The sequence below is a fragment of the Strix uralensis genome, chromosome 2 (assembly GCF_047716275.1).
Source record: "Strix uralensis isolate ZFMK-TIS-50842 chromosome 2, bStrUra1, whole genome shotgun sequence".
NCBI lineage: Eukaryota > Metazoa > Chordata > Aves > Strigiformes > Strigidae > Strix > Strix uralensis.
In genome coordinates, this window is record NC_133973.1 from 91568117 (window position 1) to 91594410 (window position 26294).

The following is a 26294-nucleotide window of genomic DNA, read 5'->3' on the forward strand; positions in this document are numbered from 1 at the left end:
TTGTTACACAAAACTTCACTACAACAATCATTACTTTTTTATCATTTATTTCAGTTAGGTGAGATACTTCACATTGCTGTATTCACCTGTGTGCACCCTCCGCAGTCCTGCCATTTGAACTAGCATTAACTACTAGTGTGGCTTTTCTGGGGAAAAAAATCCATGTTGGTTTTACACATATACAAACAGCAAACACTGGTTTAACTAAAGATTTTTGACAATTTATTAACATTATTAGGCTTGAGAAACAAAATTAAGTTTTATTCAAAATGTATTTTTAAAATGTTAGTGCTCACCAACAGTAAGAAGAAACAGTCCTTTTTCTGCCTTTTTTCTTCCATATATTTATAAATAATGCACTGAAAAAAATACTTTTGTCTTTTGAGTCACCTGCAAAAGTTATTATAATATTCTTGTATCAGTATAATTAAAGATGGAGATAGCCTCATATGTCAAGGTTTTATCCATTAACATACCACATACTCCACTCAAAATGTCATCTGTGAATGATACAAATGATAATCCTGCTCTGAACTAGCTCATCATTATTATGATGAAATATCACAGGCAGTAATTCCCCAAACTTTTAAGGGGGTGGAAGGGGAAAAACCCACCACATATAAGTCTTGCACAAAATGCATGCGTGTATATAAATACCCAAAGTTGCTTTAGGAACAAGCAGCAAGATATAGCAAGGACAAATGCAAAGTTTATTCCACGTATGCTACAATTAATCAACATGTTAGGGAAGTATCAAAATTTGTACTATTAACATATGGCAACAGTTTTATTGTTACAACACATTGCAATAGATTATCCCCACTGGCAAAGGCTTTTAAGCTGCAGACAGTGCAATTGCATTAAATCTTAATTCTTCTGGGTCACGTTCCATGAATTTCTTGCAAACTTCTATCGCATCCTAGGGAAAAAAGTGAAAAACAAAAAAACACAAAACAAAAAACACTATAAATCATACTTATTAAAAGAGAACCACAAGTGAAATATGAAGATATGCTTTATACAAACTATGCTCAACATGGATTTTTCCTTCAAGGATTACTAAATAGTGTGACAAATCTACATAAACTGTAATTCTGATCTGAGTTACCAGTATTCAAGATTATTTACAGTGCTCATATGGGCAGCATAAGAGACCAAAGGTTTTATGCAGAACCTTAGCCACAATGATTTTTGTGACTGAATATTACTTTGTGCAACAGATCGGTTGCTTGTCTGACTTTCTAAATGCATCTCTCAAGTCTGCCTTTACTAGTACTGCTGTATTCAGAATTTTTTCCTTTGTCTCAAGATGAATCTAAGCTGTGTGGGGTAAGTGAAAGATTATAAGTAACTCCTTCATCTAGCTTTAGGGTGCAATCTGGAGAACACATGTTATCAGTAAAACAGAAAAAAGCCACATATGAGAAAAGGAAAGCTTCCCCTGCCCAAACAAGCACAAATTGTATGCAAACTTTACAGACATTAATCTATGCTACTAAATAAAAGGGTTTTGTTTGGTTGGTTTTTAGTTTCTCTGGTTTTTTTCTTTTTGTAAAGCTAAGCCAGTCTGGATACAATAAAAGTCAAATCTATGCATTGCCTTCTCTCAGCCTCAACTTCACACCATTCTGTGAGGATGACCGTTTATGCTCCCAATTCAGTGTATTCCTTTCCATTTAATTTCTCAACTCAACAGCTTCTGATACAAAGAAGCACCCAGAAGTCACAAAACTGGAGAATATCGAACTGTAACTAAACCAAAGGAAAGACAATGAAAACTTATCCTAAATTTTCAGTCTGATGACTTCATCTCAGGTACAGTTTGAAAGGAGCAGGGGTATATGAAAATCTCAGCACAGAAGAAAAGTCAGTCTGATCTTGTTATAGTCAACCCTTCTGACATGTCTTGTTACCATGTTATGATACTCTGTCATCCAGATTCACAACATGAGCGTTTTGAAATACCTGTTTTAAAACTGAGTAAACCTGTCTCACCATCCCACTCCATCTATTCCTCATCCAACTGTAAATATAGCAAGAGTTTTGTATAAATATTTTTATAAATATTTTTATAAATATTTTTTGTAAATTCTGTGGCAATATCACAAGAACTTTGTATAACATCATTTAAGAAGGTTTTCTAGTCCTACCTCTAAAAAAGAATCGTCACTGGTTTCCCCATGGTTTATTGGAAATGGCTTGCGCCCATCTGTTGAAAGACAAAGCAGGATTGAACAACAACACATTTATAAAATTAGAAAAGCTTCAATTTTCCAGTTAGAACTATTTGAACAGATTTTTTGCTCTTCACTTAAAAAAATGCTACCTCATTTTTCATAAAAGAATCACACATGCAGCTAGCTATTTCCTGGTCTCTCCTCCACTGCTGACTGCTTTAACAGGTATCATTATGTACAGTCTGTTACATTAAAAAAAAAAAAAAATCGAAGCAAAACAATGAAATACTTTTACATGTTTTATTTGAAAACTTTAAGGCTGTAAGTTGCGATTGTTTTAGTGCTGGTACAGTACTTCAGTTTTTCAAGTAGGGGAGAACAATTTCAACTACATTCAATGGATTTACCCAGACAGACAGCTGCACATCTGTGGTCTTTGACAGCTGTGATCAGGGACTCTATGACAGAACAGAATACCAAACCCACCAGTTTGAAGAGTCTGGCATAACTGAGATGTTACTCATTTAAAAATATATAAGCAAACAAACCCAGTAACTTTTAAGTATTAAGTACTTTCACAGCATTTAAAAATAGTTGCTGTAGTTAATTATTTTTTCTCCCATTTGCAATATAATAATGCTATCATTCTCAGCATTTAAAAAATAATTTCATTCATAGAAATGTTTCAGGTTACTTGCGAAGAGCTAACAGTATGAAAACATATGTCAGGATATCCTAAGTATTTGCTAGACCAAATTCCCTTTTGGCTCTGTCCTCTCTTTTAAAGACTTTTTCCTCCCCAAAGATTCCATCGAAGTTGACAATACTTCCAAACTACATTTTCCATAACTAAAAATAGATTCGATGTTAGAAAACTTTTGGATTTACATAAACAAAACATTGTTCATTATTGTAACAACCATGATTGAAGATACAACAATGCAAAATGGTCAGAACGTGCCAGGGAAACAGAACTGAATGCCCTGTACTGTTGCAAGCTAAGTTTGATTCGATTTTTTTGTTTTTTTACAGCATTTTAATTTCATGTGCCTATAAATAACATATTTTCTATGGCAAAAACATCATAAGCATTTAACATCCATGTGCTTCCTTAGCATTTTCTGCCCACCAAAGCCCACATGCTGGCCACAGTGACGGAAGCCAGTGAATCAACTGAAAAACCTTCTCCCATTTTCCTACTTTGAAGTATTTTTTGCTTTCTTCCGCTGGTACAGAGAGAAGTTATTTTAAGAACAAAGCAAATAGTATTGGCATTCCACTAGACAGTGGAGCTAAATGCCTTTTTTTTTTAGAAAAAAAAAATTTAAACAAAAAATGGGATTTAGCTTGCATCATACTTATGGAAAATGGCTAAACATCATAATCATAGTCTGTAGTGTGCTTTTTAAGCAGAGCAAATTAACGCACAATGAAAAGGTAACATGAAAATAGTAGCACACAACTAAGAGTGAGCCATCCATCACGCCTTGAAATTTAGTCATATTTGCATTGCATCCTACAGTAGTTGCCTCACTATTTGATCTAGTCACTGACAGACATACAGCATCATAAAAATACAGAAATGTGTGCCTATTGTTCATACTTACCACTGATAATACCCCTTAGATCACCTCAATATTAACATAAGCACTTCTTATATACCACTTACGCCCCAGGTTATGATTATTTGTCACCTGTTAAGGGCATGGCTTAATTACACGTTGCTTTTCAAAAGATGAAAACATTCTCACCATAAAACACCAAAAAAATTATGTTAGGAAAGAGAAGTGACTTGCAGTTTTTAAATCCTGATCTACTTGCTAGCTTTCTGAAGTGCCTGCAGCAAAACCTAGTTGCCCAGAAACATGTTTAAGATTGGAGTCATTAAAGAATATCTGAGTAGAACTTGGTGCTACACAATCTGAAGAGGAAAAAAAATAGCTGTAGTTCAGAAAAGAGACTACTGTTTTACAGGTAACTGTCTTGTGACCACAAGAGGATAGAAGAAAAAATAACCAGCCTGTAAAATGGGTTGCAGAATATTAGTATCTGCTAGTATCCTGACTACATAATTACAGTTTAGACTGTCACTCTATTTAATAATATAGCTAACACTTCTAAAGTGGCATACAGTTCATTTATTAATTCCACAAGCAATTCAGGGACATAAGTATAACAGTACTTTCCTCTCTAAAACTTTGAGTGTTCATCAATTCTTTCTTGCTTCCTGTCCTTGTAAATCATAAAGGAAGTTTAGAGGCAGTCTAGTATTCTGTACCATTTTATCTTAATAGGAGGGAGTTGAGGGAAGGAGAATCCAAAAAAAAACAATGTGAAGAAGGCTGCAATTGTTTGACAGAACCCCCCAGACCCTGTGATACAGCTGAAAAGAACCTAAACCCTACATTACATCCAGTAATCTTTCTAACTTTGATAGTTAACATTACTATTTGTATTTGTTTCAAACAAATGGAGAGCGGATAAAAAATGTTCTTACCCAATTCATAGAGATGACCACCTACATTAACTAATGCAATAAAGTGAAGATCTACTTTTTCATCTATACTCGGTGCCTGCAAGACAAAACAAAACAAAAAGAAATTGTGTTCACTAAAACTCTTATCACAATATGATTGATGAGAACATATCATCATAATATACAAAACACCTGGCCAAGAGAAATCACAAGTGAGAAGCACATTCTGGATCTATACAGAATGGCAGAAGTCACACTTCAGAACATTTCAGAATATAAAGAAGCTTTCTGCAATGCACAGATCAGCAAGAATCCTTTCAGTGTCAGCAAGAATCCTTTCAGTGGAGTATCTGGAAGTATTTCCAGTTATAGCTCTACATTAAAGGTTTATTTTTCACTACTGAATTAGAACTAGTATCAGTTCAAATACATTAACATTAAAAATAGATATTAATATAAATAGCAACTCCTTCACTAACCCATCTCCCATAACAAAGTGATGCAGGGTTGAACTCTGAGCCCGCTGTATTTTAAAACTGAAAATACTCAGTTGGTCAAAATAATTTTTTCCTTTTAAGTCACATATAGTACGGTTAACCTGTTCCTTCTTCACAGGCAGTCAAAAGAAACAGTTCACACATCTTAGGTGGGGAGGAAGGGAAATAACCAGAGGTGCCTAGACTGAAATTTTGAAGTGGCATCATAGGCATCATACCAAGAAAGGACTGAAGTGCAGTGACAGCATCAAGTGATATAACATAAAAAACAGTTACAGTTGGTAAAGATCGCTCTAGCCCGCTACTGTGTTGCCAACTATAGCAAGCAAAAGCTTTTTCAGAAGAAAGCAGGGCACGCACAGCATGATACTCTTCCAGCACACATTCCAAACATCCACTAAGCAGTGGCTTTTGAACTTCTGAGCCAAAAGGTGCATCACCACTGTTGTGCTCAATAGCAATTGATGGTCGTATTTCCCCATCAATCTGTCCAGTCTGCATCTGAGTCTCTAGCCACAATTTAAGAAGATACTGTTTGAGAGAATGGGAAAAAGCATCTCAGTTTTTTCTTAAATTATCAAGAATCTGACTTCTGTGAAAATATATTTCATGCAGTTTTCTTCCATCTTGTAATTACTGTTAGCCTTATGTGAATTTCTTGAAGCACCTCAGAAATCTAAGAATTTGCCAGAAGCAGGTTAGAGTGTAAAATGAGTTGCAGAACCTTACAGTCACATCATGTTTTCAAGACTGGGTTAAAAGTTTCCTTTGTCCAGATGGTCATGACTTTAAAAGGTGATCTAAACTGAAGAAATGTAGCAAACAACCAGAACAATGAAGCAAAGCACAAGAAGTCACCTAAGTCCTTCAGTACATCAAGAATGCCAAAGAACACAGCATTACAGAGGAACTGCCAACATCTTACAGAAATTCTATGTAGCAAGCTCAAAAACTAAAGAGAGAATTAAAAAAAATGAAACAACAAACCCACACAACCTCCCCTCACCCTCATCTGAGATTCATATCCGTGAAGAGTAAAAGCATGAAAAGGCATAAATACCCAGTTTCATCTGTTTCAGAGGGCCTAGAATGGAGAAAGAGCTTTCCTGCCTCTGAAGATGAGGCAGCTATCAAAGGGATGAGAGGACCATTCCACCAGAACTCCAAGGAGTCTTCTTCCCCTATAGCATAAGTGAATTGCCTTTGAGAATTTTGTTTTACAGAAGGCCAAATAGAGACAGGACTTAGAAAAACAAGCAAAACAAGCAGCCTCAAAAGTTTGGCTACCCCAGTTGTAAACTTCCAAGGACCACAGGCTTCCGTAACTTCCTGAAAACCACACAAGACAGTAGCTGACAACCAATGGCACCTTGTTATTTCCATTGATCAACCAACTTTTTACAGGCATTTAAACTGTGGTGCTACAAAAGTGTGCAGGCAGGCAAAGCTGAGAGTCCTTGCCAAACTGCACATTGCCCCCTAATTCCCTTTGTAAATATACCACTTCTCAACTGTTCACTTACCAATTAAACCTACGAACTAGGAAATCCGGGCTTAAGAAATTTCAGGGTTAGGTGAAAGACCACTGCCAGTTAGTCTCACTTTAGGAAGGAAATGGCTTAGCATTTAAAAGCTTGCATCTAAACATACACTACCTAGGCTCAAATTTATATTAACTAGAATAGCTCAAAGTATCCTTATTTCAGAGGGCTTTCATCCTCTGAATTTCAGATTTGGTTTTGATCATATTTATAACAAAATACAGTTGCCCCTTTGACCATTTTAGGGTTGGGTTCTTTGCCAGCTTCTAATAAACACCTTTTCCATAGAGAGACACACTTGGCATGCTTGGAATGCTGAACCTATATATGGCTAGAAGATGGATAGAGAAGCCATCAGAAAAAGCATGATTAACTTTTCATAGAGTTTACTTGGAGACAGACTCCTATAGAATCCTGCTGAGTTTTTGTACATGCCTAATCTAAATGACATGCTTTCATTATGCTATTGCCAGAAGCCGTGAGAAACGTTGTTTTTACATTTTTAATTCCTCAGCCTCAGAGAATGAAAGAGCCATGCCGTTATTAAAGGTTCGACCACATGTTTTAATGTAGACAGTCTGCTCCCCTGTGACTTCTTTTCATCTAATGCAGATAGTAGTAAATTTACTCCAAAGTAAATTTACTCAAAGTAAATTTCACATTTCCTGAAAAATTAGGATTTCAATCATTTTTGACAGTCAATTATTTGCATAACCATAAGCACAGAGAAACAATAGGGTCTGAACAGTCAAGATGATGTAAAACTTTATATTATAAAAATCTGTTGCTTGTGACTTAGGCAAACAAGTAACTGGATTAAACTTTCCCAATGTGACGATTCGGATTCAAAATCCCCCCACCCCTCCTCCTTAGGGGGAAAAAAGAAGACATCCATGGCATATGTGTGCATGCACACTCGCACAGACACACACACGAAAAGAAGCCTAGTCAGGCTAATTTCTACTTCACTGGGAGCCTCTAGACATTCTAACACTTGAACCAGAAGATATTAAATTTCAAAGGAATGGGAAGAAGAGGGAATGTCAGCTTCAGGGAGATGTCTTCTGTGGTCTCCTTGAAAAGCTACGCCTTTCACCAAGTTTTCAGCTTCTAATAAAGTCTGTGTGAATGCTTAAAAGAACACGAGAATATAGCTTTGAGAAGTCTGCCTGCATGTTCATAACTAGGTAGTATTTTCAGAACAATTACAGAGGATTTTCTCTACAGTAATCTAGTGTTGGGATGACCTGTTCCTTTAGATTTTTTTCACTTAGAAGCCTGCTCAATGTGCAAAAGGAGACAGCAGATTTGAACGACCACATGCATGAACCACAAGGAAGGAGAACGACACAGGAGTCTAAACAAGATTGTCTGATCAGGATTTGGAACTAACCTATGGGATTCAAGACTCATTTTTCAAGTCTTCCGAAGAGCTGTGGCACACAGTGAAGAAAACTTATATTCATATTCTTTCCAATCCAGAACAGACAGAAAGAGGACAAATACCAGCATCTTGGGTAGCTAACAGAAGCTTATGTTATGGTTTCAACCTTAGTATAGGAAATAAGTTTTGGTAGGATGGGTTAGTGGACAACACTTTTCCAATTTATCTCTTCAAAAGAAAAAAAACCCTGAAAAATAATAATCAGTAGACTTGAAAGTGATTGAAAAGGGGAAAATGCAAAAAGTTTAGTGCTCAGAGTGATGGTTCTGAGAATATCTTCTCAGCTGTAATTTTTTCTCAAGGTATTGAGATAACTCTCAATGGTAGTAATATAGCGAATCTTCATGAATACCCAGTCTCATACAAAAGCGACAGCCAAGGTTACTGTACCCTCTAATTCTGGATACCACATTAAAAGCACCTAAATGATTTGAGTCCTGATTTTTCAGAGGATTTGACTGCCTTCTCTGCTAACCTGAACATTCAAATTAAATAATAAATGATTGCTGATTGCTGTGAGAAGTCAATTTTAATCGACTTGTCTCAGGTCAATACCCATTATTTCATATTATTGAAATTGCACCTCTACACTTCTTCCTCTATTCTCCACTAATAGATTTCCAGTCAGTAGTTTTTAAAATGGCATTTCCCAAAGTTTTTACTATACAAATGATAACCCCTCCTACTCTCTCTTGTACTGAGCAATTCCTTGACTTTACCTTTCGCCACTGCATGCTGCCCTCTCCTCATGAACTACAACACTCTCTTATTGCACTAACCTTCAGAAACTCAATGGTACACTCCTATATCACTGTTTGCCCAATCACATCAGCTGGTCTAATGAAGTGTATTTCATCACCTACAGAGTTTATCTTGCTAGTGCACTTGGAACATTATCCCAAAAGTCAGTATTCTATTTTCATGCATTTGAAATCTTTTGATGTTCAAGTTGCTACACTAGAACAAAACTGTTCATCAAATTTGATATGCAATGGGTTTCTTTTCCCTAAAACTGCATTTCTGGGACAAACACACAATTAGAAAAAAAAAAAATTGTCTTGCTCTCATGGACATATTGAACAAGTCCTCACCACATCCTGCTTAAAATTTATTTATGAAAGATCACATCATAAAAACAGGTTCAATGTTATATGGCAGACTTCTGGCAACTTCTTCCAACTGTATCTTGTATTTTTATTATTTCCTTACACTTGCTCTTAAGAGAAAGGAGTAAGTAAAAAGTCTCACAAACCAGTTTAGTAGAATGCTTTCCATTACAGGTAGAGATTGGTAAAGGAAAAAAACACCACTTGTGTTAAGTCAAGAAACTGGCATCAAGAGTCTGTCAAGTTCTAGAAGACGAGCAGAAAAGACTGATAAGGAAAAGACAATTTTCAGAACCTTAAGGAATAAAAAATTTCAGATGCATCCAACTGAAAGATCATGACAAAAGTAACTGAAGTCTAAGAGAAGAAAAAAATTTAGGCGTTTAACCATACAATTTCACTCACAAGGAGTTACAAGAAGCCAAAGAAAAACATATTCAAAAATGGATATTACACAACAGAACGTTAGGTATGGTTTTGATTCAGTAAATTTTGAAGTAAAGGGGAAAAAGTGATGCAATTGCTATTGGGTAGATTAGGCATCTGTAATTTCCATTTTGAAGCATGGAACATGCTTGGGCAGATGTACTGTGTAGGCCTGTGGAAAGCATTTGAAACCTGGTTAAAATACTGCAATTAAAACAAAGACCACTGGAATGATGATCACAAGTTTCAGCCAGATTATTTCTAGCTCATTCTCAAAGAATAGTGACATCTCTATTCATGCCTAATATACTGCAGTGAGTTTATGGTATTTAAAATGCTCTGGAGTTTCACAGTTGAACATACATAGCTTAATTTAGATCAAGGTATCCCTTGTCCAGAACACTGCACAAGAATTTCTGTAAGAAAGGTGTTGAGGGACAGTCTTGAGTGCTGACCCAAGAATGGACAAGAAGTTCCTTTGCTAAGCACTGCCTTATGTATTTTTCTACCATGCTGTCATTGTAGACAAGCTGTCTCAAGCTTATTATCTCTCCGTCCCCAACTACAGCTAGAATATGCAAGTGTCATGTGAGGTACAATTCCAAGCTGCAGGACAGCAGCATCTGATTTTGAATGAGAGGATGTCAAGCAAGAAGGTGAAATAGAGATGGGCTCTATCAATGACCAGACTATCTGGATACAGAATGTTTATACAAACACAAACCTCCCTTTAGATCCATAAACAAGAGGGATTATTCATCAGTATGCTGCTCTAAATAGGTATTTTTAAAGAACAGGAACTTTAGTCTGACACAGAAAGTAAATGGGAGAAAACAAAGAGCATGTTTTTCAACTTGAGGAGCGTAGGAAAGAAAAAAGAACAAGGAGATTAGCTTGACATATAAAAGGTAGCAAAATGATCTTAAGGCAAGCAGAGACACTAAACTAAAAGAACAGATAGCTGGAAGAATAAGAGATCATTACAAGGATTGAGGAAAAATCAACATTACTAATGAAGCATGTTGTTACCTATAGCTTAAAAATTTGCCACATCTACTGCAACTTATCAGGTTTGCATAGAACATTTCAGGACAGTATTTTGTTGTTGTTTGGTTTTTTTTTTTTTTTTTCCCCTCTATTATATGTTCTTAACTCATCTGGAGACCTACTCTAAAAAATTTATTGTGTCTGACTGAGATGGAGTTAATTTTCCCCACAGCAGCCCTCACAGTGCTGTGCTTTGTATTGGTAGCTAGAAAGGTGTTGATAACACACCGGTGTTTTGGCTACTGCTGAGCAGTGCTGGCACAGCATCAAGGCTGTCCCTCCAACATGCCCTACTCACCAGTAGGTTGGGGGTGGGCAAGATCTTGGGAGGGGAGATAGCCAGGACAACTGACCTCAGCTGACCAAAGGGATATTCCATACCATATGACATCTGCTCAGCAATAAAAGCTAAGAGAAAGGAGAAGGGGAAGGGGGGCATTCATTATAATGATGTTTGTCTTCCAGAGCAACTGCTACACATACTGAAGCGCTACTTCCAGGGAAGTGGCTGGATGTCGCCTGCTGATGGGAAGTAGAGAATAAATCTTTTGTTTTCCTTTGAGTCTGTGCACAGCCCTTGCTTTTGCTTTATTAAACTGCCTTTATCTTGACTCATGAGGCATTTTTTTTCCATTTTATTTTCTCCCTCCCTGTCCTGCTGAGGTGGGGAGTGATAGAGCAGCTTGGTGGGCACCTGGTTACCAGTCAAGGTCAACCCACCACAAAAGTCAAAGAAAGTTTTCAAGTAGGGAAAATGGGTTTATTTAAGCAGCATAAATACAGTCTCCCATCATAAGACTTTAGCGCCGAATTTTGAAACAGTCTGTTTTCTGTCTGTCAATGTTTAAGTAGTAGAAGTGTACTGAGAACTATAAGAAAGTTCAACTGTATTTTAAACAAAATAGACAGGATGTTTCCCCTCCCCCTTAAATTCAAGTGCATGTATTTCTTAATAAAAGCAATACTAGAACTTTTTCATACAAAGCTAAGCCCAATTCATCCTCTTTGTATATCTAGCAGAATGATCAGAGCTATACAAATAATACTTATTGATGGGTATTGATGGGCATTACAGAATTAAACTTGAAGGACAAGGTAGTATTTATTATCAAGCCAACTGAGACAGCTTTAATGCCCAAAACACTGTCTGGGGTTTTTTTGCATGTTAAACTAATTTACTTATAGTTTGTGTGTTCTTGAAACTTCTTGGAAAGGTGTGTTATACAAAAGTGTAAAGACGAGAAAAATATTTTAGTTACCAGTAAATATCAGACTGTATTGTATTCAGTGATAAATGTTTGCACATAGGACTTAAAATTTTAATGTCAGATGGAGACAGGGGAGTTAACAAGAAATATTTTATAACTATTTTTAGTGACAAGCTTCTGTTTTGCCAGATACAGTTGTATTGAAGGCCACTTATTTTTTTGAATTGATTTTTTGAACATTTTCAAAGCAAATGCTCACTGCTAATAGATTTGTTGGTTTTAGAAATTTTCTGAAGTAAATAGAACTCTCAACTTGCCAACAGTGGTCTTCTAGTATAATCACAATAGATTATGCTGTAACGTCCATCCTTGGTCAACCTCATTGACCAACACTCATGGTCAATGAATGTTTTTGTTCTAGGCAGGCACACTCAAGCTCAGGTCTTCCTCAATACATCGTTTGTTAACAACAAACTTATATAGGTCAAATTCATACAAGATCCCAGTTTCAAATTACAGAAATACGACATCAAATTTTCCAAGTTTTACTAAACAAACAAAAATGTCCCCACGTAAAATGCCAGAAGTTTGTCGATGTTAATGGGATAAATATTAAATGGGGGGAGGAAGCATGAGTTGGGGAGAACTTAACTCTGCTAAACTCCATGTCTCCTCAAATCCCAGGGTATTTAACTAGCGCCAAATGATAACATCAAGAATGTTCCATAGTTCTGAAGATTGCAAGAGAGCTAGATACTTAATAATAGCAATTAATCATTATTCATATAAAGAGAAAAGAGTCTGGGAAAAAGTCTCATCTTGAGATACTTATCCAGATAAAAATATAAAACCTATAAAGAAATGGAAGCACTTGGACACGAATTTTTAATAGCAATAAAACATTAAGAAGGATTTCCATATCTGGAAAGACCGATCTGTATGAAAAAGGAAATTATTTGGACCACGGTCAGAGTAGTTATTTCACCACAGTAAAAAATCCACATACTTCAAATAAGAATTTCTAGTAACACAGGTGAAATGTGGTCATTACCAAAGAATGATAAAAACAAAATCACTGTCCCAATTTTGCATTTAAGACCATTCACTTCTACATATCAAGATTTTTTGTGTGTGTATAGTAAAAGTGTGATCACTCCTTAAAAACAGGATGAAATACCACTAAACCACTCTTTCAGCTAATGGTGGTCATGGGACAGTTTAGAAATATTGGCTATTCTGTGCATGTAATTTTTTTTTCTACATTTTCAAGATATATTTGTGCCCTGTGAGTGAAGAAGAAAAAAAGTTAAGTATGGTATTTGATGACAAGCTTTTCTTATTAGAATGTCTTCATCTTCAACTAGAATGTATGTCTACAAACTGGATAAAGAAACAGATGTCAAGTGAGAAAGTAAGCCAGCCCCTTGGGATTACACGAAACATTTCATCCCTACTGAAATACCCAGGGACCATTAAGCAAGACTTAGAATGAAAGAAAAGGAGACTAGGTTTAGGATATGAGAACATAAACCAGGTCTCAAACACAGAAGAAATAATATAATGTGACAAAGAATTAGAAGCCCCTTGGTTTAGCACATCCAAATGAAAGATCGTGAAGATGAGGTGAAAAGAGGCTGGATGTGGAGCCTATGGTGAAAAAAAAATAAAGCCACTTCATGAAGGGCAAACTTCATCTATGCTTTGAAAATGGTTTGGTACGTATATTGAATCAAAAATACCTGGACAACAAAGCATGAAGTGACATACTTCTGCTGTCCAACATGGGTGAAAGAAAAAAAAGAAAAAAAAAAGAAGAAAGAAATCCTAAAAATGGTTGAGAAAAGACCCCAACAAAAAATGATGCCTTGAAGACCGAAGTTACATGGCAGAAGGCCAGTCGTGTCAGAGTAAGAAAAGACTGAAGATGGACTACACTTACAACAGAATGAAGCCCAACAGATGGAAGGCGTATCAAGGGCCGCCAACGACGAAGACGGATTGACGGACTGGTAGCCTTTGCAGGACCTACATGATTACGTTTGGCCCAGGAGAGGGATGCAGAGTGACACAATGGTGAAGCCTTCATTCTGCTGTGGCTAACCTGAGGCTGCGATGAGGATGGTGGTGAAGACAGCGAGGACGATGACGACTACATAAACATTAAAAAAGAACATACTTAGCCCACTTAAACTTGAAGTAACATACCTAAAAAGGCAACTGCAAAGATGTCCACTATTTATTATACTGTCCTTTATCTGATCAAATCACATACATAATAATCAAGAATGTGTTGAATTTGAATGAGAAGACAAAAGAACAATGAAAATAAGCAAAGACATGGTCCAAATCTGAAGTTTATCACCAAGATAAGCTAGAGGTTATTCACACCCAGTGAACTTCACAATATGAACACAAGTTAGCTGACTCATTCAAGAGACAGACTGTTGGAAAGTGAGGAGGGAGGGGATTTAAGTATCATCTCATGGAAGGAATAGTTGAGAACACAGAGTGATCAGTTTTGTCTACAGCTACAAAAACTGTAAGCAACAGTTCTTTGGTAATTTGGGAAAGCTAGGTTGTGCTACTCTGGGATTTAAAATTAATCAAGTAACTACTGTAACAGAACCCAGCGTTTCTTTACTGTTCCATGTCTAACATAAAAGGAAAGCAAAGGAAAAAGGAAGCTTACCGTGGTGAGGTATGCAACTTCCTAAGTTTTTCACCTATTCTTCTAAAATAGCAGGCCAGTGGCAGTATTGCCATTAACACTCAGGATCCCTTTAGTATCCGTGGAAGCAGTAGGACTATGTTAAACCATTCAAATTGTTACTATTAGAAGAAAGACCACAGAAGTATTAAAAATGACTCTCAGCTGCAACTGACAAAGTTACAGTAAATATATTAAGACCAGAAAGGACCATTGTGATGATTTAGTTTTGATCTTCTGTCCCACACAGGCCACAGGACCAATCAAGTTCAAGTTTTGTTTGGATCAGAATACACTCACAAAACAAAAACAAACATTCAACCTTAACTTTTTTTTTTACTACTGAAATAAATAGGAACAAATCAAAATGTCAATCAATCCTGTTTATAGCTACAGAGACAGTAACATATTCATACAGTTTACTAAATACATTAGTGCTAAATGAAAAGGCAACCTTTCTAGTCATGTGTAACGATGATATGAACAAGGAACAATGGATTACATTAGTTCATCTGACCATGACGTCAAACCAGGGGCTCACCTTCAGCTTTTCATCTACCAATACCTTCTCCTCTCAGCATATATAAAAATCCCCAGTGTCATCTTCAGTCTTTCAGAGAACCCTTCACCTTTTGTCAGAAATAAACTTTATCTTTTGTGCTAATTACAGTTTTTATTTGGCCTCAGAAAAACACTCCTTTGTTTGAAGCTAACCTAAAGGGCAACCCAGATTGTCCTATGTTGATGTCTTGTGCTTTACTCTCTCTTGATCTTTTTACACTGCCTGTAGATTTGGGGATGTGTTTTCATGTCACTGATAGATGTTGTTTAACAGTATAGGTCTTAGAACCAATCCCTGCAGAGCCCCACTAGCAAACAAACTTACTCATCAATGATACCCCACTTATCTACACTGAAACCTCCTAGCTGCTTGTGAATCCATTAAAGTTATGCAAGCAAAATAGAAACCGCAGTTCCTTAAGGTATGTCCCATATTATGTATTCAATTGGATGATTCTAGTAGTCTTCAAAAACTGAGCATTAGATAGCTTCTCTGAAAAAAATTATTTTCACTTTTTAATCAATGCATAAGTGCCAGTCAAAACCATTTTCTTTCTTTGTATTATTTTTGAAGCAATTCATCTTCTTTCCTATTCAATTTTCTTTTTTTTTCCTTTTCTTATCAAGAGTGGAACAATGAATTGGTTCTTTCTGCTCCCATATTGCTGACCTTAAAGAAGACAGACAGGGATAGGAATTCTTCATGAAGAGTAAGAATCAAGTACAGTAGAAACTGTAGAGCTCAGATATAAGCATGAAGTGTTATCAAGTCTCATAACCTGTCCAGAGAATAGTTTTCCACAGGTTTGTCACAGTTAGGTTTTTTTCAGTTAGCTTCTCATTTTCAATCATTCTGATCCACCCCTAAATCTCAGCAGCTCCACATAAAAGAAGATGAAACCAGAAAACCTCTAGTCCAAAAATGTAACTATACGAAGACAGAGGAATTTAGCAATGACAATACTTCTACAAGTCAGAAAGGCTTACAAGAGTTTAATGGCTATTATAGTTTATCTGTACTACTGATTGTTTTTTTCAAATTCTTGACTTGAACATATTTAAAATGAGACATTTTAAATTTAGATAACATATCAGATGGCTTTAAAAACAATTTATTCTCAGCTTGCCTAAGCAAATTCCAGAAGATGACTGATAAAACACTGCTCCTAGAAGTCCTCACAGTCCACAGACCTCCCTATGCAGGGAGGAACCTGTAAGATGAGAACCTGCTGTGGGGCAGAAATTTAAGACCTTTGCTGACGAGACAGTTCACGATAAACAGCAAAACACGCTACATTATGTTTTACAATTTTGTAAGCTGCTGTTATCAAAACAGGTAAGACTGTTAGTCTTCCTAGAATCTGCAATATAGCAACTGCTTACTTGGAAATAGTTAAAAAATGAAACTGAAAAACTTGTTTAGAGTAGGCATTTACTCTGGCTTTAATGCATGTCATTGACTGGAAGCTGTTAAACTGTATACTTTTGCTCTGAAAAAAACCCTATCTTTCAGCACTCCTAGTGTAATTACTATGAAACCATTAATAAGACTTTGAACAATACCAAATTTAAGATTTGTTTAACAGTACAGAGATGACCAGAATATTGAAGGATTTTTTTTATAAAGCCTTTTTTACTTTTGTTACCATTTTTACCACAATTCTTCACTTTTACCATTCTTAATGATTGCACTTATTTCTTTGTTTTCTGGCTAATATTGCTAAAGTAATACAGAATATATTAAAAACGCCCCTTGCCTGAATGCAATGAGACCGAAAAGACTTTAAAGTTCGCAAAACTGAACTTATAATGCAGTTTAAAGCAACTAATATTTTAATATTTCTAAGTCAGTATTTATCCTCATTTTAAATTCCATTCATTGAATCTTTTTATCCTTTATTTCCTGTACTAGTGGGTCCCCTAGTGAGATCAACCAAGACAAAGAGAAACTTCCTCCCCACTGAAAATATACTTTTGCATTTGTAAGAGTGAAATTTCAACAGTACATAGGAATTCTGGAAAAGCAAAGTTAATACGCGATTATGTCTAATTAACAAGGCTGCAATAGCCATAAAATTCCATGCATTGCTTTAATAATAAGCACAAATTTAGCTGTGTCAACTGAAGTTGCTTTCAACTGAGTATTAAAAAAAATTGAATTACATGTCAATATTTATATGAAACTAATGTTAAATACACATCTCCAAATAAAGGATACAAAGTCATACATTTCACATTTAATTTAAAATGTGGAAGATGAATCATAACTTGAGACATTCTATTCAAACAAGACTTACTAACAGCTAGAAACTGCAGAGAAGAGAGCATTAGACTGACTTCACAAGATGGAAAGATCACAGGAGCATATTTCTGTGCTGAAAATTGTAGTAGGTCAAATATCTGAAGTGGTAAAACAAAAGCCCTGAAATAGAATTGAATGTTATTGTCATATAAACCAGTAAGCGCATTGTTTATGGTTTGTAATACAAAAAATACATTATAAACAAGTTAAAAGCTTCATGGAATAGGTCCAAAAAAACATTCAAGCTATTATCATCTGCCCCAATCCAAAACTCATTCCTATATATAGCTGTCATTAAAGCCCAAAGCCATTTAAATCTAAGATCTAAAGGGAACACCTATAAAGTTCGCCAGGCACCAAGAGCTGTGCTTTTGCACATACCTAAAAGTGCAGAAGTTTGATAGTGCTGAGTAGCTCATGACTTGGCTCGTGTCCAAACCTGTAGAAACAGGGATCTGTCTGCTCACCTTGTTTGGGGAACTCAATTCAGCAAAGTATCTCAGTCCACAACTAATGCACTGAAGACCTGACAGAACAAAGCAGCATCTGGTATTGCACGACTTTTCTTTCTAAGAAATAATATTTATTACTGATTAACTTGCTAGCAGTTACAAAAATTCATCTATCTGGAAGCTCAAGTTCAGGGCATCCTCTCACTGGAAGTTTCAAGCCCGTGCATGCCACCTTCCTCTATAGAAGCTTCCATGTCTATCAGCAGACAAACTATGCTGGGACTGGGGCTTTCTTTCCTCCATTTTGAGGTTGTGTCACTGTGTAGAAAGAAATGCTAGTTGCACTGGGACAGAGATCACATGAGCTTTAACTACATACCAACATCACTGGAAACTTGGGAAACAGAAGGAGATACAATACTTTTAGTCCTGGTCTTTGCTTCATGTGCACAACCCTGGGATCAGAGGCCCTGCCACATGTTCTGCATCTGCTCAGTTGAGTCAGTCCATGAGCATGCAATAACTCCTCCCAACAAGCTAAGTGTTTGTGGTCTCGTTATACAGTTTCCATACAGTAAGCCCTGTAGTAGAGATGGAGGAAGGTTGAAGTGACAATAAAAAAATGAAACTTTTCCAGCCAAATAGGCAATATTAGAGTTATAATAGCTTTAAGATTATATTCATAGAGGACATACTTAATAGCTATCATTTTTTCCCACCACCTTCTGAGGCTTTTTTTGTTTTGCTTAAGTAATTGCTCATTATTGCGTTAAACACAATGTTTTCAAGGGTCTGTAGTACAGTTCAAGGTGCAATAGCGTTTTTCTTCCTTAGAAGTCATTATCCTTAGGAGGTTTTTTACATGCAAATTAAATACATGCATCACACTGTCTGAAAAAGTCCTCCTTCCTTCACAAGTGTTTTTAATCTTTTGACAGCATTTCAAGCCTCTTTTGGTGGTGGTGGTGAAATCTTGAGAGATATTAAGTCCTGTCAATGTCAAAAAGTTTATTTTGTAAGAAGATAAGGAGCCAGACAGGGAAGAGGAGCCTAACAAAGGAAGTATTCCACAGAGGCAGAAGCTGCTTCATGAGCTCATCTCCAACAGCACATCACAGAATTCACACAAATGAGAGACATTATGAATATTTCAACTGCAAGAAAAGCCTTGTTCCTAACTAGAACTTGCTTACATGCAACAAAAGCCTGCACAACATGCAAATTCTTAGGAAGTTAAGGTTCACAAACCCCACTCCTCAGACCTACTTGTTTTGTCAACAGCATTAATATGTATTGAAACTGAGACTACAGCTTTTAAACTGAATTGGGCTACATCCTCCAGCTAATCAACTTCTGAACCAGTAAGTTTAATTAGTGTTCCTACAGTTGGTAAAAAGAAAATCTGTACCATGTTCTCCATGTCAGTTTAATCCATGATTAAGAATGGACAGTATCCCGAGAGTATTACTTTGCTAGACATATGGGTAAAGACAGAGCTTAAAGACAAGAAAAATAGTGAGATCAGAGCACCCAAAAAAAATCTTTCCAAAATTACTGATAATTTATCTCTCTCTGAAGACCTAAATTTAAGTTCTATGGCCTATGTTAGGCAAAAGTCAAGCTAGATTATCACAATGGTGACTTCTGTGATCAAAAATTAGTGGAATTACAAAAAAGAAAATTCCAAAGGTTAGGGAGCTCTGCAAAACCTAAATTACCTAGATTTTTTCAAACAGTTTTTCCTCCACAAGTTTTTTCTTAAATAAATTGAACAGCATTGCTGCACACCCAATTACCGTATTTTTAGAGTGCTTCCTTGAACAAAGTTGGTTGATGCAACATCAATTCTCTGAGTAGGTTTAGCCCACTGTCTAGCTTCAGCCATATTGGTAAAATGTCGGCAGTCTTAAGGACAGTAAGTTCTTACAATTTTTTTCCCCACAAATTATTGGTTGGACAAAGAAAGAAAAAAAAAAAAAGAGCGCCAAATCAGTTTCTCTTCTGCCTGAGGGAAAGATGTTGAGTGTGAACTCAAGCATCACCTGTCATGATCAGCCTACTAAAATGTCAGTGAGCAAACACATGGCTAGAGCCTGCTGCTTACTGTCTCTTACACAGATAGTGCAAGAACAGCACTGGAAGCGTTATGGATTAGAGAGATGCAAAAAAAGAAAACAAAAGAAACAAACTTATGGCAGTTGGTTGGTAGAGATGGTAGATGTAAAACTGTAGAAACATTTTGTTACTTTCACTCGTTATTTATTTATTTCTTATATACTTGTTAGTTAACTTCATGGGCTGCTTTATGGGTGCGAATATCCTCTATAGTTATGTTTCATCCTAGGAATCAGAGTTCCCTCATACAGATTTTAGAGTTAAGCATAAGACCTGGAATAACAATTCAGAGCAATACTGTATTAATACCTTACTAGTTATTTGCTCAGTATAGAAAGTATAGAAATCAGATTGATGCATGTCTCTGAAACACTGACACGTTAAGTAACAGGGCAATGCAATGAGTCAAAGACTAACCAAGTATAATTTCAAAACATTTAACATGATTCTAGTAAGCTCATTTTTACACTTAACTGCATAGGCTGTAAAGAAGAAAAAGCTATAGCTAATTTTTCTAGGCAACTTCAGCACGTTTACAGGAGACATTACATGCTTGTTCTGTAATGCTAAGCTAAACAAAAATCATCTTGGAAACAGTTATATAGTTGATTTTATATTCTCCTGAGATGCAAGTGTTTCTTTACAAGACTATGGATTATTCAGAAGAAACACTGAGGAATATGGGCTATTTAAGAAAAAAATCCCACCATATGTTCTTGGCAGGAGCGAAAGGGAAGCTCCTTTATGTTTCTTCTCTAACAATAAATTGTAATGCCCCAGGGAACCAGAGATCTTTGAAAGTTCAAGTTTTATAGCAGTTGAGAACAGAGTGCATTGATTCTACTTAGTTCTTGCCAATGTTAACGACTGTTACTGTGATCAAAGTCTAACTTAGTGCATTCCAAGCAAGATTATAGTTCTCAAGGCACACTAAACAAGTTTACAGAGTACAGTTCGCAGTTATGGTTTGAGTTAAGGAAGAAATCAAGCTGTGGTAGCTTTTTTCATGGCTGCCAACTTCAATCCATGTTAAAAATATTCCTGATCATGCTTGTGAACAAACAGTATATCTAAGTAAACGTACTGATGTGCACAAGTATTTCAGGGTTTTTTGTGAACATCTGAGACGAGTTCTCACTTGTGAATTTTATACTGAGAGTCAAACACCAGTTTTCATTTTCAAAGGCTAAGTTTCCCACCATCAATATTTTTGATAGAGGTCTAATGAGGTGAAAGAATGTTGGTTTTATTTGAAGTGGCAGCTCAGATGCAGCACCTCAGTCTGCTCAATTCTGAGCCTCATTTAGCCCAACATATAGTTCTAGTAGCCAAAGCTGTCAGTTGGTAAATAGCGTACTAAAAAAAACCCAAACAAACAGAAGGCGTTACAGAACCAAAGCAGTATTTTCTGTGCTCCCCGAAATAGCTGATATAGTTTATATTCCAGTTGTTTTCTTCTTCCATAATAACTAGTAACTGAAACACTAGGTTAAACTTCATTTAGTTGGACATTCTCAACTGCCTCTAAAGAAGAGGGGAAAAAAACAGGAATTTGAGAGCTCCTCATTTTCTCCTAAGAATTCAGGCCATGAGCAAAATCAAAAGCTCTTACTATTCTCTAACCAATATCTAATGCAGGTATTTCAAGTGGCCATTTCACTTGTATTTCTTTGCTTGATTGAAACATTATTTTGAGCTATGCTGTAATAACATTTAAAGAAGTAAACTTCCCAAAGACCACAAATCACGTTCTAAGCAGTACTGCATAAACCATGCTAAAACTTCCCCGTCCAAAAAAATTTCAGTCTCAAACACAAAAGTGGTTCCATATGCCACAAGTACTGCAAGACATAATAAAAAGTTCACTCTATCATTTGAACTTTATAACAAAAAGTGATATGGAAAGCCCTGTGTCAGCAGTTAGTGATACCTTGATGTTGCACAAACAGCCTGCCAATTACTTCACACCACAACTATTTGAGTATTTGCTGTCCACAGCAGCAAAAGCTGATCTACGTCTAGTCTGTTAAGCCTTCTCCTCTCTTCCCAGGAGTGTGCTTCTAACACCTCTATGCCAGCATTAGCTCCTACAAGGCTATAGGATGAGCTGTTTCAGGAAGCTGTTTGGGAAGCTGATGGAAGACAGAAAATATTGTAGGTAATCTGACAATCGAGAGTTATTTCAACACAGACAAACAGAGCTGGTTAAAACTTCAGATACTATTACCAGAAGAGTATCTGAACAAGAGTTAAGCATGTCAAAGCCTTTAGAAATGCAGAAATTGAATACAGATTATTCTCTAGATCTAATTCCTTGACTAAAGGCCAATTAATCTTTTTAAAAGCCCTTTATATGATACAGTTTGCCATTTTCCTTACTGTAGACTTGAGCTATAATGAAGTATAGTTGCAAAGTAGTGGATAGGGATGTCAGTAATACAAGAGCAGAACAAAAGTATCTTACTACTCACATTATTATATACACATTTTAAAAAGGTCATTTATTTCAAGTACAGATAATATTTTCTACCTGGAATAACTTCACTCAAACTATCACAGCATATCATTGTTTCATTGAGTTAAACAACTTCTACTCGTTTATTTCTATAACAAGTATGCCCCCTTTCCTACTCTCTCAGAAAACTATACAGTAACTTTTTATTATTAATGAAAATGAGTAGGTAGGATACAAAGTTTAAGTTTCTTCCCCAACTCCAAATTCAAAACGGCTATTTGCTATGCAAAAGACTCTAGATCTGGAAGTCTCTCATGTAAAGACATGTTTTCCTGTTTTCAAAAAAAATTCTCCCCTCAGATTTTCTGATCTGTTACCTGAAAATAGTTAATATCATTTTGAAAGAAAGCAACTCAAGATAGTAATACAAATAAGTTATATATGAACCTAACCCTGATCAGTACTATTAATTTCTACCTTTCCTCCCCCAGATTTTGCTGTAATTTCTTCATTACTGATCACTGTGGATTAGACAGCTAATGTGGATGCTTTAGCATCCAAAAACTGTATTGTCTCTAATATTTTTGAAGGATTACAGGGTTTGGGGGTTTTTGGTGATTTTTTTATTTGGTTTTCTTATAAGAGGGTATCAGAAATGTTAAGATGTATGGTAGTAGAGGGTTTCAGCAGTTATGAACTGCTGAAGGAGGCACGGGAAGAACAAAAAGAAAAAGAAAAACCAAATGCAAAACAAACAGAAAAACTCAAACACTGCTCAGTATGAAGCCACAATATAAAGACCAGCTTAAAAGTGTGTGCAGTTTCTGCAAAGAAGCAGGTTATATTTTCCACATCTTCAGACATCCTAGATATTATAAACAAAAGTATAAGCTCAGCAGAAAACTTGTGAAAGAATAAAGAGGATCTTCAGTAGCTGGCAAGTATTCTAGTCTCAGCAGTAGCTGCCTTTCAGGAGCTATCACACAGAAAGGAGAGCAAACTAGATCCATGAAGCTTTATCATAAAGACATAGATCTTTTTTTGGCAGCTTTGGATATGAAATACCTGTCACTTGAGAAGGGGTAAGCATCAGCAGCATAAAGTTTAACAGAAAGACTGTTACAAGAGTCTTACATTAATTGCTCTCATTATCGTACTGGAACATGGGACCAGAATCAAACCACCCTTGAAACCCCTGAAACCAACACCACACTTCTTTTCACATCTATTCACAGATCTTACTGCTTGCTATTAAAGTAGTTTTAAACAGACCTACATTTTTTACACATATACCCACAGAAGTGCTTTATCTAATTATTTGTTTTACTGTAGCAAAAAAGTGAGCCATGGAGCCACAGAATCCATGAGTCTTAACACAGAACTTGGACCATACCTGGTCCGAAACCTGACCTGAAAGATAAGCCCAAATTTACAGTCCTTTTAATCTGCAAACCTGAAATGAATTAGCAAAATCAAAACTGGTTAACTGTTCTTAAAATCTAATCTCCAAAAGAACAAAAAAAATTCTCTATTTTTAAGAAAATATTGAAGCTGTTTAATAAAAATTCAGTAAACTTAATTAAAAACCTCACATATTTTAACATAAAAAACCTTCCCAAAATACTCAGTTCTAATCTAGTCTATAGATGGCCTATAAAAGTTTTAAATGCAATACCAAGAATTATATAAAACGGCTAGGAACACAGCCTTTTTTTTTTTTTTTTTTTCTTTTGGAAGTAGGCAAATTAATCATGGCCTTCAAACTTGGAAAGCCTGTTAAATCACCCATCAAGGCACAACACCACAACACTCTATAGCTCTCAGCTTCAATCCATTTTCTTAGCAATTCATCTTAATGCTTAATCTATGGAGATCACACATTAATGATACAACCACTAACTGGAATGTAGAATCTGCCAGTCCACTAATTTTTTTTTCAAATACAGCTTTTCCTAAAAACGTAAGAAATTAAAATAAAAATAATTGGAATACAGATTATTCTAAACCAGAAACAAATCCTACCCACTGGACAAGATGAACAGATGAAATACACAGATACCAGAAAGATAGCATTGCTTTACTCTATTAATACTAACTTTGTAGATAGACTTGCTTTATTTCAAGGTTTGAAATATGCACATACACAGAACAGAAACAAAAGCAGAAAATCCACTCGCATATTGTAAAAATCAAGTAACCGTTGAGATGGCTTAGCAAGACTGTCAAGGAGCAATCAACAAATAAAGGCTTTACTTAGAAGCTTAAAGGCTGAATCCTCAAAGATCTGAGAAATCAGAGCCCAGTAGAAAAAACCTCAGAGAACAACCTGTCTGTATTCCTTGCTATTTTTAAACCTTCCACATGTCAAGATTTCAGAAAATTTTACTTTTATCCCATAATATTGATCTATGGTGTGGTAGTGTGTTTTGCATAGGGAGGGAAAGAACGGCATCTTGAGAGCAAGTACACAGTTTTTTAACCAAATCAGCAAGGCCATACATCTCACTTTTGGAAGTTAATTCTCTCTAACACAGTTGAGCTTAAGCAACATTTTCAGAAGGAGTAGACAGTAGTATGCAATATTTAGATAAGGCACAGAACTACCCACAGAGCAGGCTAACCTTAGAAAGCACACAAGCCGAGTTAATCATCCTAAAAGAGCAGGACTGCATGTTTTTTCAATCTTTAATTTTGTAGGACACCTGGAAAGGACTTTCACTTGCAAAACTACAGCACCAACTATCATTAAGCAACTACATAAGCCACTTCATTCAAAGGAAAGGTTTCTACGCAAAATGCCCTTGCTGTTTGGGGCGGGAGAAGGTGGGGAAAGAACAAAAAACCCAACAGAGTCAAAGGCAGGCAAACAGTTCCTTTCCAGTGCTCTGAAAGGAACTTTAAGTTCTCAGGAAAGTAACTGTAACAATAATGGATACACAGGAGGAATGGTATTCTCTTCTCTCTTGCTCCAAAGGTGCTGGAAATTATCAACTTACCCTGCAGGACAAGTCAACATCCTTGTATGACCTGCATATGCTAACTTCAGCATCTTCAAGTGCATGCTGTTCATCAGTACCTCCACCACTACATGAAGAGGTATACAGCAACATTCAAAACGTACCATTGGAAGGAAAAAGACTAGGAGATTAACTCACTCCAACCCTCAGTTACACTTCTCAGCATATTCACCTGTCAGATTTTGTTTTGCTTAAAAAGAATTGTACTTTAAAGTAAAGCAATTCCTCTGTACAGATGAAAAGGGAGGCTTTGCTGCCAATTTAACAACACTATGGTAGGACAGGATCTTCAGGCAATTAGATGTTCCAGTAAAATAACTTTTTTATTTCTTCCCTCCTTGGTTGACAGATCAGGACTATTCTGAAAAATGGTCCTAGGACATGTATTCAGACATTGTACTATTTCAACTTTGGAAACAGAAGGACAAGAAAAAGTTATTTTACCAGTCTAAGGAATATCCGTATTGAATTACTTCCAGATTCGGTTATGCAAAATGGAATAATAAATATTTGGCAAGGAAACTACCTATTCAATATTTGTGTTTAGAAATGGTTGCTAAGACAATCTTGTAAATTTTTATTCTGAAAAAAAGTCTTCTTCTTTCCACACAATTATTAATCTTTTCTACTGTGGTTATCTTGATCAGGAAACAAATAAATGTGTAAACGTTCAAGAAGTTAACTGTCTCATATTAGGAGATTTCATCACCACTGAGATGCTTCCTGAATCTTTACAAAGACTCTTAAGAACTGTATAGCCCTT

General features: G+C 36.1%; 1 protein-coding gene across 1 annotated transcript in view; it reads right to left on the reverse strand.

The window, feature by feature from the left end:
• Positions 1-199: 199 nt before the first annotated feature.
• The window catches only part of UCHL3 (ubiquitin C-terminal hydrolase L3), a 44832-nt gene continuing 18737 nt past the window's right edge, over positions 200-26294 (reverse strand). Inside the window, 3 exon segments of the mRNA XM_074859496.1 lie at positions 200-919; positions 2151-2209; positions 4675-4750. Coding sequence (XP_074715597.1) covers positions 836-919; positions 2151-2209; positions 4675-4750 — 219 coding nt within the window. The 3' untranslated portion in view covers positions 200-835.